Here is a 19,608-nt window from a genome sequence, read left to right as displayed (position 1 = left end):
ATAGTGATGAGGTGGGCAGCCCTACAGGTCCTATAGTGATGAGGTGGGCAGCCCTACAGGTCCTATAGTGATGAGGTGGGCAGCCCTACAGGTCTTATAGTGATGAGGTGGGCAGCCCTACAGGTCCTATAGTGATGAGGTGGGCAGCCCTACAGGTCCTATAGTGATGAGGTGGGCAGCCATACAGGTCCTATAGTGATGAGGTGGGCAGGTCCTATAGTGATGAGGTGGGCAGGTCCTATAGTGATGAGGTGGGCAGCCCAACAGGTCCTAAAGTGATGAGGTGGGCAGGTCCTATAGTGATGAGGTGGGCAGGTCCTATAGTGATGAGGTGGACAGGTCCTATAGTGATGAGGTGGGCAGGTCCTATAGTGATGAGGTGGGCAGGTCCTATAGTGATGAGGTGGGCAGGTCCTATAGTGATGAGGTGGGCAGGTCCTATAGTGATGAGGTGGGCAGGTCCTATAGTGATGAGGTGGACAGGTCCTATAGTGATGAGGTGGGCAGGCCAACAGGTCCTATAGTGATGAGGTGGGCAGGTCCTATAGTGATGAGATAGTGATGAGGTGGGCAGGTCCTATAGTGATGAGGTGGGCAGGTCCTATAGTGATGAGGTGGGCAGGTCCTATAGTGATGAGGTGGGCAGCCCTACAGGTCCTATAGTGATGAGGTGGGCAGGTCCTATAGTGATGAGGTGGGCAGGTCCTATAGTGATGAGGTGGGCAGGTCCTATAGTGATGAGGTGGGCAGGTCCTATAGTGATGAGGTGGGCAGCCCAACAGGTCCTATAGTGATGAGGTGGGCAGCCCTACAGGTCCTATAGTGATGAGGTGGGCAGCCCTACAGGTCCAATAGTGATGAGGTGGGCAGGTCCTATAGTGATGAGGTGGGCAGCCCTACAGGTCCTATAGTGATGAGGTGGGCAGCCATACAGGTCCTATAGTGATGAGGTGGGCAGGTCCTATAGTGATGAGGTGGGCAGGTCCTATAGTGATGAGGTGGGCAGCCCAACAGGTCCTATAGTGATGAGGTGGGCAGGTCCTATAGTGATGAGGTGGGCAGGTCCTATAGTGATGAGGTGGACAGGTCCTATAGTGATGAGGTGGGCAGCCCAGCAGGTCCTATAGTGATGAGGTGGGCAGGTCCTATAGTGATAAGGTGGGCAGGTCCTATAGTGATGAGGTGGGCAGGTCCTATAGTGATGAGGTGGACAGGTCCTATAGTGATGAGGTGGGCAGCCCAACAGGTCCTATAGTGATGAGGTGGGCAGGTCCTATAGTGATGAGCTGGGCAGGTCCTATAGTGATGAGGTGGGCAGGTCCTATAGTGATGAGGTGGGCAGGTCCTATAGTGATGAGGTGGGCAGGTCCTATAGTGATGAGGTGGGCAGCCCAACAGGTCCTATAGTGATGAGGTGGGCAGCCCAACAGGTCCTATAGTGAAGGGGTGGGCAGCCCAACAGGGCCTATAGTGATGAGGTGGGCAGGTCCTATAGTGATGAGGTGGGCAGCCCTACAGGTCCTATAGTGATGAGGTGGGCAGGTCCTATAGTGATGAGGTGGGCAGGTCCTATAGTGATGAGGTGGGCAGCCCAACAGGTCCTATAGTGATGAGGTGGGCAGCCCAACAGGGCCTATAGCGATGATGAGATGGGCAGCCCTACAGGTCCTATAGTGATGAGGTGGGCAGCCCAACAGGTCCTATAGTGATGAGGTGGGCAGCCCTACAGGTCCTATAGTGATGAGGTGGGCAGGTCCTATAGTGATGAGGTGGGCAGCCCTACAGGTCCTATAGTGATGAGGTGGGCAGGTCCTATAGTGATGAGGTGGGCAGGTCCTATAGTGATGAGGTGGGCAGGTCCTATAGTGATGAGGTGGACAGGTCCTATAGTGATGAGGTGGGCAGGTCCTATAGTGATGAGGTGGGCAGGTCCTATAGTGATGAGGTGGGCAGGTCCTATAGTGATGAGGTGGGCAGCCCAACAGGTCCTATAGTGATGAGGTGGGCAGGTTTCTATAGTGATGAGGTGGGCAGGTACTATAGTGATGGGGTGGGCAGGTCCTATAGTGATGAGGTGGGCAGGTCCTATAGTGATGAGGTGGGCAGCCCAACAGGTCCTATAGTGATGAGGTGGGCAGCCCAACAGGTCCTATAGTGATGAGGTGGGCAGCCCAACAGGTCCTATAGTGATGAGGTGGGCAGCCCTACAGGTCCTATAGTGATGAGGTGGGCAGCCCTACAGGTCCTATAGTGATGAGGTGGGCAGCCCTACAGGTCCTATAGTGATGAGGTGGGCAGCCCTACAGGTCCTATAGTGATGAGGTGGGCAGCCCTACAGGTCCTATAGTGATGAGGTGGGCAGCCATACAGGTCCTATAGTGATGAGGTGGGCAGGTCCTATAGTGATGAGGTGGGCAGGTGCTATAGTGATGAGGTGGGCAGCCCAACAGGTCCTATAGTGATGAGGTGGGCAGCCATACAGGTCCTATAGTGATGAGGTGGGCAGGTCCTATAGTGATGAGGTGGGCAGGTCCTATAGTGATGAGGTGGGCAGGTACTATAGTGATGAGGTGGGCAGGTCCTATAGTGATGAGGTGGGCAGGTCCTATAGTGATGAGGTGGGCAGCCCAACAGGTCCTATAGTGATGAGGTGGGCAGTCCAACAGGTCCTATAGTGAAGGGGTGGGCAGCCCAACAGGGCCTATAGTGATGAGGTGGGCAGGTCCTATAGTGATGAGGTGGGCAGCCCTACAGGTCCTATAGTGATGAGGTGGGCAGGTCCTATAGTGATGAGGTGGGCAGGTCCTATAGTGATGAGGTGGGCAGGTCCTATAGTGATGAGGTGGGCAGGTCCTATAGTGATGAGGTGGGCAGGTCCTATAGTGATGAGGTGGGCAGCCCTACAAGTCCTATAGTGATGAGGTGGGCAGGTCCTATAGTGATGAGGTGGGCAGCCCAACAGGTCCTATAGTGATGAGGTGGGCAGCCCAACAGGTCCTATAGCGATGATGAGATGGGCAGCCCTACAGGTCCTATAGTGATGAGGTGGGCAGCCCAACAGGTCCTATAGTGATGAGGTGGGCAGCCCTACAGGTCCTATAGTGATGATGTGGGCAGGTCCTATAGTGATGAGGTGGGCAGCCCTACAGGTCCTATAGTGATGAGGTGGGCAGCCCAACAGGTCCTATAGTGATGAGGTGGGCAGGTCCTATAGTGATGAGGTGGGCAGGTCCTATAGTGATGAGGCGGGCAGCCCAACAGGTCCTATAGTGATGAGATGGGCAGCCCAACAGGTCCTATAGTGATGAGGTGGGCAGCCCAACAGGTCCTATAGTGATGAGGTGGGCAGCCCTACAGGTCCTATAGTGATGAGGTGGGCAGGTCCTATAGTGATGAGGTGGGCAGGTCCTATAGTGATGAGGTGGGCAGCCCTACAGGTCCTATAGTGATGAGGTGGGCAGGTCCTATAGTGATGAGGTGGGCAGGTCCTATAGTGATGAGGTGGGCAGGTCCTATAGTGATGAGGTGGGCAGGTCCTATAGTGATGAGGTGGGCAGCCCTACAGGTCCTATAGTGATGAGGTGGGCAGGTCCTATAGTGATGAGGTGGGCAGCTCAACAGGTCCTATAGTGATGAGGTGGGCAGGTCCTATAGTGATGAGGTGGGCAGGTCCTATAGTGATGAGGTGGGCAGGTCCTATAGTGATGAGGTGGGCAGGTCCTATAGTGATGAGGTGGGCAGGTCCTATAGGGATGAGGTGGGCAGGTACTATAGGGATGAGGTGGGCAGGTCCTATAGGGATGAGGTGGGCAGGTCCTATAGGGATGAGGTGGGCAGGTCCTATAGGGATGAGGTGGGCAGGTCCTATAGTGATGAGGTGGGCAGGTCCTATAGGGATGAGGTGGGCAGGTCCTATAGGGATGAGGTGGGCAGGTCCTATAGGGATGAGGTGGGCAGGTCCTATAGTGATGAGGTGGGCAGGTCCTATAGGGATGAGGTGGGCAGGTCCTATAGGGATGAGGTGGGCAGGTCCTATAGTGATGAGGTGGGCAGGTCCTATAGGGATGAGGTGGGCAGGTCCTATAGTGATGAGGTGGGCAGGTCCTATAGTGATGAGGTGGGCAGGTCCTATAGTGATGAGGTGGGCAGGTCCTATAGTGATGAGGTGGGCAGGTCCTATAGTGATGAGGTGGGCAGGTCCTATAGTGATGAGGTGGGCAGGTCCTATAGTGATGAGGTGGGCAGGTCCTATAGTGATGAGGTGCGCAGCCCAAAATACAGATCCAAAAAGGGACTTTGTGCTTGTGGCAGTGAGACAACGCACAACTGCACATTGTGAATGTTGCAAACTACAATCTCAGAGGACAAAGGATAACGCCTCAATGGACACTGTGCTGTGCACACTTAGGACACATGAATAGATAGTGTAGGGTAATGTAGTCTAGTGATAGTGTAGGGTAGACAGTGCATAGTGTAGTCTGCTTTAGACACAATGAGAGCAGGACTGTCATCAGGGAACATGGTTAGTCACAGTGACCTCAGTCCACAACATCCTGTGTCAAAGTGGATCAGGCCAAAGTGACCATCTGGTCTCTCTCTCTCTCACCACCACTTCAGCACGTCAGCCTGTGTGTGTGAGTTAACGAGGTCAGAGGTCAACTCCTGAATGTCAAAGATCACATCAAAGCCTTTTCCAAGAACACAGGAGGGCGGTCTAGGGTTGTCCAATTCCCCTCCTGGAGTTTCACTCCAACCCTAAACACTTTATTTGACTAATTAGCTGCTGGCCAGGACCTTGATTAGCTATACCGGCTGTGGTACATCACTATCACAGAACCAGAGTTGTAGAACCCTGATCGAGACACTAAAGGAGCCCCACATACTAGATTTGGTTTGCTTCTAGTGGAACTTGGCTAGGTGAAGTGAACGTCTGTGCCTTGCATACTGCCTTTAAAAGACCTTGGCTTGTAATGCTGTAATATAAGACAACACCTCTCACCATAGCATGAACCTCACCCGGGACAGACTGAAGAAAGGTCCCTGTAACACTACTACTGTAGTACAGTACTGTTAGATACAATCAGTTACAGTGGTACTACTCACCATAGGATGAGCCCAGTGATGACAGCGGTCCAGGAGACACAGCAGGAGTCAGGCCTCTTGGTCTCCTCCTCCTCCTCCTTCCTGCAGCAGCACACACTGGTCAGGTAGACAGACAGCAGCAGGAGGCTCAGGACTAGTCCAGCAGCTGATATACAGGCTAGGAAGACCAGAGACTGGGGGAGGACGGGGAGGGAGGGAGGGAGGGAGGGAGGGAGGGAGGGAGGGAGGGAGGGAGGGAGGGAGGGAGGGAGGGAGGGAGGGAGGGAGGGAGGGAGGGAGGGAGGGAGGGAGGGAAACAGAGAGATGAGCATGTTATAATACATGTATTATTGACTAATAACAAGAAAAATACAACTGCCACACTGAGAGAACTTATTTGCAAAGCACCATTTCGTCAGACAACCAGCATTTATTATCATGTCAGGGCCTGAGTTGATACAAGCCCTGTGATTGGTTACTGTGTAGAGTGACCCCACTCTGACGGAAAGGGAGACACTGGAATCAAGTGAGTCTAATATGAAAAGATATACTGGGTCAAAAGTCACGTTGGTTTCATCAGTCATCATCACTAGCAGGTCTCTGTGTGAAGCCAGAGATAGGGAGAGAGAGAAGGGGAGGGAGAGAGAGATGGGGGAGGGGAGAGAGAGAGAGACAGAGAGAGAGAGAGAGAGAGAGAGAGAGAGAGAGAGAGAGAGAAGGGGAGGGAGAGAGAGAAGGGGAGGGAGAGATAGATGGGGGAGGGGAGAGAGATAGAGACAGAGACAGAAAGAGAGAGATAGCTGGGGGGAGGGGGTGGCTCACTGAATATACCCCAGGATTGTGTTCAGTAGGGTACAAAGTAGCAAGTATTAAAAATCCAAAAATGAACATGAAGGTTTCTCATTGGACAAGTCTAGGTATTCAATCTCTGTGTTATCAGTTTGGTGTTTAATGAACATGACCTGGTTTTGGTGGTTTAAGAGATACCTGGGGTCTAATGAACATGACCTGGTGTTGCTGGTTTAAGAGATACCTGGGGTCTAATGAATATGACCTGGTGTTGCTGGTTTAAGAGATACCTGGGGTCTAATGAACATGACCTGGTGTTGCTGGTTTAAGAGATACCTGGGGTCTAATGAATATGACCTGGTGTTGCTGGTTTAAGAGATACCTGGGGTGTAATGAACATGACCTGGTGTTGCTGGTTTAAGAGATACTTGGGGTCTATTGGACTAATACTATTAACATGTGTCATTCAACAGACACTTTTATCCAAAGCAACTTACAGTCATGCTCGCCAACATGTATCCATTTTACATATGGGTAGCCCCGGGTCTCTGACCCACAACCCTGGTGGTGTAAGCACCACTCTCTACCATCTGACCCACAACCCTGGTGGTGTAAGCACCACTCTCTACCATCTGACCCACAACCCTGGTGGTGTAAGCACCACTCTCTACCATCTGATCCACAACCCTGGTGGTGTAAGCACCACTCTCTACCATCTGACCCACAACCCTGGTGGTGTAAGCACCCCTCTCTACTATCTGATCCACAACCCTGGTGGTGTAAGCACCACTCTCTACCATCTGACCCACAACCCTGGTGGTGTAAGCACCACTCTCTACCATCTGACCCACAACCCTGGTGGTGTAAGCACCACTCTCTACCATCTGATCCACAACCCTGGTGGTGTAAGCACCACTCTCTACCATCTGATCCACAACCCTGGTGGTGTAAGCACCACTCTCTACCATCTGATCCACAACCCTGGTGGTGTAAGCACCACTCTCTACCATCTGATCCACAACCCTGGTGGTGTAAGCACCACTCACTACCATCTGATCCACACATTAATTGGGTGTTAGTGGAGGAAACAGTGCTGATCAGAGGCTGCTGGAGTCTCAGCTCAACGTCAGGTGACAAAACGGCCTCCCTCCAAAACAGTCTTGTGATTCCCTGACTGAGGTTACCCTCAGAGCATGAATGATGGAGGGATAGCCAGTGTAGGAAAGGAGAGAGAGTGAGAGAGAGAGAGAGAGCGAGCGAGAGAGAGAGCGAGCGAGAACGAGAGCGAGAGAGAGAGAGGGACAGAGAGAGAACGAGAGAAAGAGAGAGAGAGAGAGAGAGGGACAGAGATAGAACGAGAGAGAGAGAGAGAGAGAGGGACAGAGATAGAACGAGAGAGAGAGAGAGAGAGAGGGACAGAGAGGGGTATAGAAAGCAGAACATGGGGGGTCTACTGTAGCCATATGTCTTTGTTTTTGAGATTAGGTACGCCGGAAGTTTGTACCTTTCATTTCGATGAAAGTGATCAAACATAGTGTACTACACAAGTACAACTACACACAGCCATTTACACAAGTACAACTACACACAGCCATTTACACAAGTACAACTACACACAGCCATTTACACAAGTACAACTACACACAGCCATTTACACAAGTACAACTACACACACAGCCATTTACACAAGTACAACTACACACACAGCCATTTACACAAGTACAACTACACACAGCCATTTACACAAGTACAACTACACACAGCCATTTACACAAGTACAACTACACTCAGCCATTTACAGAAATACAAATACACACACAGCCATTTACAGAAGTTGACAAAAGTTCAGCCCATGGTTTGGAGTGTTGAGGAGTTCAAAATTCAAGAACTGAAATAAAAGCCAAGTGGAACCATGGGGTTTTGGCCAAATATGGATGACTCTCAAATAGCACCCTATTCCCTATATAGTGCACTACTTTTGACTAGAGCCCTATGGGCCCATGTTGTTTCTCCACACTCCTACCTGGCATGGTTTCATGACTCTAACAAGTTACTGTTTGTCTCCACAGAACCTTTGCTGATTCAATTTGACTGATCAAGTTATGGGTTCTGGCATCATGTTCTGACCACGGTCTTGACCAAGGTTTCAGATTCAGACAGGGCCGAGCAGCGGAAACTAAAGTCTCATGTAATATTTCTCATCCAACCAGCGTCTAAATCACTGTAACTACCTGTATTTGGGGCTCCCGTGTGGCAAAGTGGTCTAAGACGCTAGTTCCATTCAGACTGTATCACAGTGGTCTAAGGCCCTGGTTCCATTCAGACTGTATCACAGTGGTCTAAGACCCTGGTTCCACTCCAGACTGTATCACAGTGGTCTAAGACCCTGGTTCCATTCAGACTGTATCACAGTGGTCTAAGGCCCTGGTTCCATTCAGACTGTATCACAGTGGTCTAAGACCCTGGTTCCATTCCAGACTGTATCACAGTGGTCTAAGACCCTGGTTCCATCCCATCACAGTGGTCTAAGACCCTGGTTCCATTCCATCATAGTGGTCTAAGACCCTGGTGCCATTCCAGACTGTATCACAGTGGTCTAAGACCCTGGTTCCATCCCATCACAGTGGTCTAAGACCCTGGTTCCATTCCATCATAGTGGTCTAAGACCCTGGTTCCATTCCAGACTGTATCACAGTGGTCTAAGACCCTGGTTCCATCCCATCACAGTGGTCTAAGACCCTGGTTCCATTCCATCATAGTGGTCTAAGACCCTGGTTCCATTCCATCATAGTGGTCTAAGACCCTGGTTTCATTCCAGACTGTATCACAGTGGTCTAAGACCCTGGTTCCATTCAGACTGTATCACAGTGGTCTAAGACCCTGGTTCATTCCATCACAGTGGTCTAAGACCCTGGTTCCATTCCATCACAGTGGTCTAAGACCCTGGTTCCATTCAGCCTGTATCACAGTGGTCTAAGACCCTGTTTCCATTCCAGACTTTATCACAGTGGTCTAAGACCCTGGTTCCATTCCAGACTGTATCATAGTGGTCTAAGACCCTGGTTCCATTCAGACTGTATCACAGTGGTCTAAGACCCTGGTTCCATTCAGACTGTATCACAGTGGTCTAAGACCCTGGTTCCATTCCAGACTGTATCACAGTGGTCTAAGACCCTGGTTCCATTCAGCCTGTATCACAGTGGTCTAAGGCCCTGCATCTCAGTACTAGAGGAGTCACTACAGACCCTGGTTCCATTCCAGACTGTATCACAGTGGTCTAAGACCCTGTTTCCATTCCAGACTGTATCACAGTGGTCTAAGACCCTGGTTCCATTCCATCACAGTGGTCTAAGACCCTGGTTCCATTCCATCACAGTGGTCTAAGACTCTGTTTCCATTCCAGACTGTATCACAGTGGTCTAAGGCCCTGGTTCCATTCCAGACTGTATCACAGTGGTCTAAGGCCCTGCATCTCAGTACTAGAGGAGTCACTACAGACCCTGGTTCCATTCCAGACTGTATCACAGTGGTCTAAGACCCTGTTTCCATTCCAGACTGTATCACAGTGGTCTAAGACCCTGGTTCCATTCCAGACTGTATCACAACCGGCCGTGATTGGGAGTCCCATAGGGCGGTGCACAATTTGCCCCGCGTCATCCGGGTTTGGCCGGTGTAGGCCGTCACTGTTAACTGACTTGCCTAGTTCAATATAATAAATGTAACCATGTAAGTCATTGAGAACACATCCTCTTCCACACCAATGATGGGGAAAGTAAGATAAAACTGCTATTCAAACTCCTGTGGTAAAACTCCTGGACCCAAACAAGAGTTCAACTGTACCAAGTCATTAAAGTGATCATATTCTGGGCTCTGTCCTCAATCCCACCTCTCCATCTGAAATGGTCCCGTTGGTCCAGAAGGATGTGCCAGCAGGAGGAAGGTCCACGTTGTTCACAACTGCTTTAGAAGATAATCTGACCGTGTTACATATCATGTGGTCTTTAATCACAGAGGACAGACTACGCTGTTACACATCATGTGGTCTTTAATCACAGAGGACAGACTACGGTGTTACACATCATGTGGTCTTTAATCACAGAGGACAGACTACGGTAGTCTTTAATCACAGAGGACAGACTACGCTGTTGCACATCATGTGGTCTTTAATCACAGAGGACAGACTACGGTGTTACACATCATGTAGTCTTTAATCACAGAGGACAGACTACGGTGTTACACATCATGTGGTATTTAATCACAGAGGACAGACTACGGTGTTACACATCATGTGGTCTTTAATCACAGAGGACAGACTACGGTGTTACACATCATGTGGTCTTTAATCACAGAGGACAGACTACGGTAGTCTTTAATCACAGAGGACAGACTACGGTAGTCTTTAATCACAGAGGACAGACTACGGTGTTACACATCATGTGGTCTTAATCACAGAGGACAGACTACGGTGTTACACATCATGTGGTCTTAATCACAGAGGACAAACTACGCTGTTACACATCATGTGGTCTTTAATCACAGAGGACAGACTACGGTGTTACACATCATGTGGTCTTTAAACACAGAGGACAGACTACGCTGTTACTACTTACACAGACATACTAAACTCAGAGACAGACACACAGTCAGACAGAGAAGTGAATCTGTTAGCATCACACTGCCTCCATTGACCTGTCTATTCAGCAACACAGGTCAATATCACAATGTAAAGTAGTATAGAGGTACTACAACACACAACAGCAGCATTCACAAACAACCCCCACACAGAGAAGTGATGCTGCATGCTCACACAATCACCAGGCTGTGAACGATAACAGCTTAGAAGATGTGGTTTACAACATCAGAGTCAGTAAAGAGGTGTTTTATGACATGTTTATGACTCATTTCTTTCCCACCTGTTCACATCAAATGGAACTTTTGTGTTTAGCTTTGAGGTACACGGAGAGAAACTCGAGCTGAAGTTATTTTCAAATAGGCACTTAGAGATGCCAAAAACATTTAACAAACTCTACAACACATACAATTCACAAGACAAAAATCGAATCAAGGCAACGCAAAACCAACTAAATTACTGCACAATACGTACATTCTAGAAAAACAGCCACATTCCTCAGGAAGTAGTTCCCCGATCAGTAGTTTAAATGGCAATTGGACGCTATGGGACTTTAATGAGGACCAGCCAACCTTTTTGATACAGGAAGCAGTGATGCATGTTAAAACTGTCGTCTGTGATGAAGCGAAGGGCGCTATGCTAGACGGCATTCACTGCCAGACTTGTGGCTGCTGCAATCTGGGAAATAGTGTCACCATAGTCAAGAACTGTCAGGAAAGTTGACTGTACAATCTGCTTCCTGCTGTTTAGGGAGAGGCAATTCCTATTTCTAAAAAAAGTAGCCTACTTTAAATCATAGCTTTTTAAGTAGCATCTGTATGTTTCTTAAACATTAAGTCTTTGTCAATACAAATGCTCAGATATACAGTATATATATATATATATATATATTTTTTTTTTACCTTTATTTAACTAGGCAAGTCAGTTAAGAACAAATTCTTATTTTAAATGACGGCCTAGGAACAGTGGGGGGATTTGAACTTGCAACCTTCCGGTTACTAGTCCAACACTCTAACCACTAGGCTACCCTGCCGCCCCATATAGATGGAACCTGATCAATGGGGGAGCTCATTTACAACATGTCATTTACAACTGCACACTGGCCAAGATAAGCATATATAGTGTTATATAGTGGTAACCAGTGTTATGTAGTGGTAACCAGTGTTATGTAGTGGTAACCAGTGTTATGTAGTGGTAACCAGTGTTATGTAGTGGTACGCAGTGTTATGTAGTGGTAACCAGTGTTATGTAGTGGTAGCCAGTGTTATGTAGTTATAGCCAGTGTTATGTAGTGGTAACCAGTGTTATGTAGTGGTAACCAGTGTTATGTAGTGGTAGCCAGTGTTATGTAGTTATAGCCAGTGTTATGTAGTGGTAACCAGTGTTATGTAGTGGTAACCAGTGTTATGTAGTTAACCAGTGTTATGTAGTGGTAACCAGTGTTATGTAGTGGTAAGCCAGTGTTATGTAGTGGTAACCAGTGTTATGTAGTGGTAACCAGTGTTATGTCTTAATAACCAGTGTTATGTAGTGGTAACCAGTGTTATGTAGTGGTAGCCAGTGTTATGTAGTGGTAACCAGTGTTATGTAGTGGTAGCCAGTGTTATGTAGTGGTAACCAGTGTTATGTAGTAGTGTAACCAGTGTTATGTAGTTATAACCAGTGTTATGTAGTGGTAACCAGTGTTATGTAGTGGTAACCAGTGTTATGTAGTGGTAACCAGTGTTATGTAGTGGTAACCAGTGTTATGTAGTGGTAACCAGTGTCATGTAGTGGTAACCAGTGTTATGTAGTGGTAACCAGTGTTATGTAGTTATAGCCAGTGTTATGTAGTGGTAACCAGTGTTATGTAGTGGTAACCAGTGTTATGTAGTGGTAACCAGTGTTATGTAGTGGTAACCAGTGTTATGTAGTGGTAACCAGTGTTATGTAGTGGTAACCAGTGTTATGTAGTGGTAACCAGTGTTATGTAGTGGTAACCAGTGTTATGTAGTGGTAACCAGTGTTATGTAGTTATAACCAGTGTTATGTAGTGGTAACCAGTGTTATGTAGTGGTAACCAGTGTTATGTAGTGGTAACCAGTGTTATGTAGTGGTAACCAGTGTTATGTAGTGGTAACCAGTGTTATGTAGTGGTAGCCAGTGTTATGTAGTGGTAACCAGTGTTATGTAGTGGTAACCAGTGTTATGTAGTGGTAACCAGTGTTATGTAGTAATAACCAGTGTTATGTAGTGGTAACCAGTGTTATGTAGTGGTAGCCAGTGTTATGTAGTTATAGCCAGTGTTATGTAGTGGTAACCAGTGTTATGTAGTGGTAACCAGTGTTATGTAGTGGTAACCAGTGTTATGTAGTGGTAACCAGTGTTATGTAGTTATAGCCAGTGTTATGTAGTGGTAACCAGTGTTATGTAGTGGTAACCAGTGTTATGTAGTTAATAACCAGTGTTATGTAGTGGTAACCAGTGTTATGTAGTGGTAACCAGTGTTATGTAGTGGTAACCAGTGTTATGTAGTGGTAGCCAGTGTTATGTAGTGGTAACCAGTGTATGTATGTAGTGGTAACCAGTGTTATGTAGTTATAACCAGTGTTATGTAGTGGTAACCAGTGTTATGTAGTGGTAACCAGTGTTATGTAGTGGTAACCAGTGTTATGTAGTGGTAACCAGTGTTATGTAGTGGTAACCAGTGTCATGTAGTGGTAACCAGTGTTATGTAGTGGTAACCAGTGTTATGTAGTTATAGCCAGTGTTATGTAGTGGTAACCAGTGTTATGTAGTGGTAACCAGTGTTATGTAGTGGTAACCAGTGTTATGTAGTGGTAACCAGTGTTATGTAGTGGTAACCAGTGTTATGTAGTGGTAACCAGTGTTATGTAGTGGTAACCAGTGTTATGTAGTGGTAACCAGTGTTATGTAGTGGTAACCAGTGGTATGTCTTAATAACCAGTGTTATGTAGTGGTAACCAGTGTTATGTAGTGGTAACCAGTGTTATGTAGTGGTAACCAGTGTTATGTAGTGGTAGCCAGTGTTATGTAGTGGTAACCAGTGTTATGTAGTAGTATAACCAGTGTTATGTAGTGGTAACCAGTGTTATGTAGTTATAACCAGTGTTATGTAGTGGTAACCAGTGTTATGTAGTGGTAACCAGTGTTATGTAGTGGTAACCAGTGTTATGTAGTGGTAACCAGTGTTAGTGGTAACCAGTGTTATGTAGTGGTAACCAGTGTTATGTAGTTTATGTAGTCCAGTGTTATGTAGTGGTAACCAGTGTTATGTAGTGGTAACCAGTGTTATGTAGTGGTAACCAGTGTTATGTAGTGGTAACCAGTGTTATGTAGTGGTAACCAGTGTTATGTAGTGGTAACCAGTGTCATGTAGTGGTAACCAGTGTTATGTAGTGGTAACCAGTGTTATGTAGTGGTAACCAGTGTTATGTAGTGGTAACCAGTGTTTTGTAGTGGTAACCAGTGTTATGTAGTCCAGTGTTATGTAGTGGTAACCAGTGTTATGTAGTGGTATCCAGTGTTATGTAGTGGTAACCAGTGTTATGTAGTGGTAACCAGTGTTATGTAGTGGTAACCAGTGTTATGTAGTGGTAACCAGTGTTATGTAGTTATAACCAGTGTTATGTAGTGGTAGCCAGTGTTATGTAGTGGTAACCAGTGTTATGTAGTGGTAACCAGTGTCATGTAGTGGTAACCAGTGTTATGTAGTGGTAACCAGTGTTATGTAGTTATAGCCAGTGTTATGTAGTGGTAACCAGTGTTATGTAGTGGTAACCAGTGTTATGTAGTGGTAACCAGTGTTATGTAGTGGTAACCAGTGTTATGTAGTGGTAACCAGTGTTATGTAGTGGTAACCAGTGTTATGTAGTGGTACCCAGTGTTATGTAGTGGTAACCAGTGTTATGTAGTGGTAGCCAGTGTTATGTAGTTATAGCCAGTGTTATGTAGTGGTAACCAGTGTTATGTAGTGGTAACCAGTGTTATGTCTTAATAACCAGTGTTATGTAGTGGTAACCAGTGTTATGTAGTGGTAGCCAGTGTTATGTAGTTATAGCCAGTGTTATGTAGTGGTAACCAGTGTTATGTAGTGGTAACCAGTGTTATGTAGTGGTAACCAGCGTTATGTAGTGGTAACCAGTGTTATGTAGTGGTAACCAGTGTTATGTAGTGGTAACCAGTGTTATGTAGTGGTAACCAGTGTTATGTAGTGGTAGCCAGTGTTATGTAGTGGTAACCAGTGTTATGTAGGTAGTATGTAGTGGTAACCAGTGTTATGTAGTGGTAACCAGTGTTATGTAGTTATAACCAGTGTTATGTAGTGGTAACCAGTGTTATGTAGTGGTAACCAGTGTTATGTAGTGGTAACCAGTGTTATGTAGTGGTAACCAGTGTCATGTAGTGGTAACCAGTGTTATGTAGTGGTAACCAGTGTTATGTAGTTATAGCCAGTGTTATGTAGTGGTAACCAGTGTTATGTAGTGGTAACCAGTGTTATGTAGTGGTAACCAGTGTTTTGTAGTCCAGTGTTATGTAGTGGTAACCAGTGTTATGTAGTGGTATCCAGTGTTATGTAGTGGTAACCAGTGTTATGTAGTGGTAACCAGTGTTATGTAGTGGTAACCAGTGTTATGTAGTGGTAACCAGTGTTATGTAGTTATAACCAGTGTTATGTAGTGGTAGCCAGTGTTATGTAGTGGTAACCAGTGTTATGTAGTGGTAACCAGTGTTATGTAGTGGTAACCAGTGTTATGTAGTGGTAACCAGTGTTATGTAGTGGTAACCATTGTTATGTAGTGGTAACCAGTGTTATGTCTTAATAACCAGTGTTATGTAGTGGTAACCAGTGTTATGTAGTTATAACCAGTGTTATGTAGTGAGATATGGGGCTGTGTCTAGCAAGTGTCCTGGAGCAGGAGTACTGATCTATATAGGATCAGTTTTGCCCCTTAGATCACAATGAATAGGATTACATGGACGGGGGGGGGGGGGGGGGGGGGGCTGATCCTAGATCAGCAATCCTATTGTGAGAAGCTTAACACATATTCATCTGTGGAGCACAATTGCAATAAAGAAGACAACCAGGAACATGCCCAGTCTCAGACACTGAAGGCTGGTAACAGCCAGATTGGCACTAGTTTGGCTACCAGTCTTTTTAGCTAACATTCCACTCTTTGCCACTAATTTGCCAAAGACAGGAGTGGAATGTAATTGCTTAACAGAGAAGGCAACCAGGACTTTGCAGCTGGAGATGTCAATACTAAAACGGATGTGATTTAATGTTTTTTTACCTTTATTTAAATAACAAGTCAGTTAAGAACAAATTCTTATTTTCAATGACGGCCTAGGAACAACTGCCTGTTCAGGGGCAGAACGACAGATTTGTACCTTGTCAGCTCGGGGGTTTGCTCGGGGGTTTGATCTTGCAACCTTCCGGTTACTAGTCCAACGCTCTAACCACTAGGCTACCCTGCCGCCCCAATGTAATGGATGAGTCCACTCTGCTCATATCTTCATTTTGCTACGTCCTATTGCCACAGTGATGTTAGGAGAGAATAGAGAGAATAAAGTGTGTTCACTTCATTAAAAGGTAAACTGTGCAGAGTTGGTGCTGTCAGTGAAGGTCTTTCAGTGAGCCCTCTCTCTAGTCTAGAAGAGAAACGTGGCCGCGCTTTACGCGCAGCGGGTAGTAGGTACCAACCTGCTGGTAGCTCGCCTCCCCGGGTCTGAAGGTGTTATCAACGGGCTGGAAGGTGAAGTTGAAGTGGGGGAAATTGTGCAGCCAGTAGGTCCACCATGGAGCGATATAGTCCAGCCGTGCCGTGGCCATTCCTTATAACAAAAAGTGCTTCTGGACCCTTAAAATCTCATTCGAGAACTCGAGACCCCGTCAGTATAGCCTAATCCTCGGTTCTGGACAAAAACAAATCATGAATCCGCGACTTCTTGTTGGAAAACACTTTACAATGTAGCGCAGGAGAATAAACAATACAAAACTACTTCCTTTGACTCTTTGCCCTCAGAACAAGGCATTACAACAGCATTATATCGGTATCTCCGTGGTCCCGTGTCGTGATCTGCAGATAGACAGCTGTTTTAACTTCTCGGAGGCGCATTCACGGGTGAGCTCGTTCCAGTAGAAGCCGCTTTTTCTGACTGGACCGCGCGCGACGCGCACTCATCCAAGGCACGAGACTGACTGACGATAGCGCCCTTCAATACACAGTGCGTGACCGGTTTTAAACCATTTACAGCTGCGGTCAAGAAAGCATAACCTAGTGGAAAATTATATGGCTACAGTGAAGACGATGCGGATAATACATTCAGGTCATGAAATTAAATATATAATGATGATGATGGTATTAGAATAAAACCCATAGGCCATCTCATATCTGTAATAAAACTGCCTGTTATCAGAGCAGAATGTATCTCATGTAATCCGACGGCTAAAACTGGATAGAGCACTATAGTAGTGAACCATTGATGAAAGGCTGTGGTTTGTGTGAGTGTGGTGTATGTTCTGATAATACCGGTAAGGCTGGCAAGCATTTGAACGGAGGCAGCGCTAGGCCTAAACGTGCTACGTGGTCAATCTGTCGTCTGTATTGGCCGTGCAGTATTTACGGTGATAATTTTGTTTTTTTTATTTAACTAGGCAAGTCAGTTAAGAACAAATTCTTATTTACAATGACGCCTACCCCGGGTAAACCCGGAAGACACGCGCTCTGGGCCAATTGTGCGCCACCCTATGAGACTCCCAATCACGGCCGGATGTGATACAGCCTGGATTTGAGGATTCAAACCAGGGACTGTAGTGACACCACTAGAACCGAGATGCAGTGCCTTAGACCACTGCTCCACTCGGGAGCCCGTAATAGGGACTCTCAACCAGGGACTCTCATCTCATAAGTCAGACCCTCATACTTCTTGCGCTTCGCAGAGCAGCTCGGAGCTGTTGTGAATGAAGTGAGTTTGCATGTATACAGGACCTCCCGCCGCCCCCACCTACCGTCAAACAATCACACCAATGCGACCCTATATGGAGCCCACCGCATTGTTACAAAATTTGGGAGGCTCGTGGCGATGCGGTACAGAGTTCAAGTTGGCCTCTGCAGTATAAGTTGTCTTTCAGTTACATTGGTTAATTTGACACAATCATTGAATTCTGTTTCGCAGCCCATGTGGGAATTATTTAATTAACAGTGCCATGTCAGGACACAACAACAAAAGGACATACATTGAAAAAAACAGAGGCTACTTCCATTTGATTTGGGTCCTAAAATGTATCATGCGACACACACCAGATGTGTACCATGGTCTGCTAACTGCCAACCTCGTTGTAGTTATGGGGCATTCTGCTAACTGCCAACCTCGTTGTAGTTACGGGACAATCTGCTAACTGCCAACCTCGTTGTAGTTACGGGACATTCTGCTAACTGCCAACCTTGTTGTAGTTACGGGACATTCTGCTAACTGCCAACCTTGTAGTTACGGGACATTCTGCTAACTGCCAACCTCGTTGTAGTTACGGGACATTCTGCTAACTGCCAACCTCGTTGTAGTTACGGGACATTCTGCTAACTGCCAACCTCGTGGTAGTTACGGGACATTCTGCTAACTGCCAACCTCGTTGTAGTTACGGGACATTCTGCTAACTGCCAACCTCGTTGTAGTTACGGGACATTCTGCTAACTGCCAACCTCGTTGTAGTTACGGGACATTCTGCTAACTGCCAACCTCGTTGTAGTTATGGGGCATTCTGCTAACTGCCAACCTCGTTGTAGTTACGGGACATTCTGCTAACTGCCAACCTCGTTGTAGTTACGGAACATTCTGCTAACTGCCAACCTCGTTGTAGTTACGGGGCATTCTGCTAACTGCCAACCTCGTTGTAGTTACGGGACATTCTGCTAACTGCCAACCTCGTTGTAGTTACGGGACATTCTGCTAACTGCCAACCTCGTTGTAGTTACGGGACATTCTGCTAACTGCCAACCTCGTTGTAGTTACGGGACATTCTGCTAACTGCCAACCTCGTTGTAGTTACGGGACATTCTGCTAACTGCCAACCTCGTTGTAGTTACGGGACATTCTGCTAACTGCCAACCTCGTTGTAGTTACGGGACATTCTGCTAACTGCCAACCTCGTTGTAGTTACGGGACATTCTGCTAACTGCCAACCTTGTTGTAGTTACGGGACATTCTGCTAACTGCCAACCTTGTAGTTACGGGACATTCTGCTAACTGCCAACCTCGTTGTAGTTACGGGACATTCTGCTAACTGCCAACCTCGTTGTAGTTACGGGACATTCTGCTAACTGCCAACCTCGTTGTAGTTACGGGACATTCTGCTAACTGCCAACCTCGTTGTAGTTACGGGACATTCTGCTAACTGCCAACCTCGTTGTAGTTACGGGACATTCTGCTAACTGCCAACCTCGTTGTAGTTACGGGACATTCTGCTAACTGCTAACCTCGTTGTTGTTACGGGACATTCTGCTAACTGCCAACCTCGTTGTAGTTACGGGACATTCTGCTAACTGCCAACCTCGTTGTAGTTACGGGACATTCATGTGCTCATGGGGAAAGTGGGAAACGGTGAAGTCGGAAGCAATAAATCCAACTCAAAGAATGCACCAGTAGCCCATTCACCATTTATATGACTATTTAATAACCCAATTCAACCCACATGTGGAAGCAATGCATTTAAAATCACGGAGGATAACACAAAAACACGTTTAACAAAGTATTTCCAGTGGGATCCTCTTGCAGGCCTGCTATATAAATGATCACGGAGTAAAGTGTATGGATGCATGGATCATGTGTGTGGTGCTAATTAGTACTAAGGTAAGTAGACTGTTACACACATGTTATCTGATGTGTGCTGGCGTGATGTTACTGAGATGAACGTGCATGAATGACTAGGCCTGTGTTCGTGTATAGGCCTATCGCCGTGTCAGTGCTTCTTACTCCGTAGGGCACGGAGTAGATATTGCACAGAGTAGATATTTTCATGTGAGCTGTTTTACGGTCAGCTCAATGTAGGCTGATATCTCGGCTACCAGCCACTTGATTCATCTTGATAACTGATATTTTAAGATGCC

General features: G+C 46.8%; 1 protein-coding gene across 1 annotated transcript in view; it reads right to left on the bottom strand.

Moving 5' to 3' along the window:
• LOC139402155 (protein tweety homolog 2-like) overlaps window positions 1–16,673 on the bottom strand; it is an 87,303-nt gene extending 70,630 nt beyond the window's left edge. The window contains exons 1-2 of the mRNA XM_071146242.1: window positions 16,206–16,673; window positions 5,104–5,276 (exon numbers count right to left, since the gene is read on the bottom strand). Coding sequence (XP_071002343.1) covers window positions 5,104–5,276; window positions 16,206–16,334 — 302 coding nt within the window. The 5' untranslated portion in view covers window positions 16,335–16,673. The remainder of the gene's footprint in view (window positions 1–5,103; window positions 5,277–16,205) is intronic.
• Between the last annotated feature and the right edge of the window lie 2,935 nt (window positions 16,674–19,608).

The sequence above is a fragment of the Oncorhynchus clarkii genome, unplaced genomic scaffold, assembly GCF_045791955.1.
Source record: "Oncorhynchus clarkii lewisi isolate Uvic-CL-2024 unplaced genomic scaffold, UVic_Ocla_1.0 unplaced_contig_11082_pilon_pilon, whole genome shotgun sequence".
NCBI classification, from domain to species: Eukaryota; Metazoa; Chordata; class Actinopteri; order Salmoniformes; family Salmonidae; genus Oncorhynchus; species Oncorhynchus clarkii.
The sequence above is the reverse complement of the archived record's forward strand: the minus strand, read 5'-3'. Positions and strand labels throughout refer to the sequence as shown.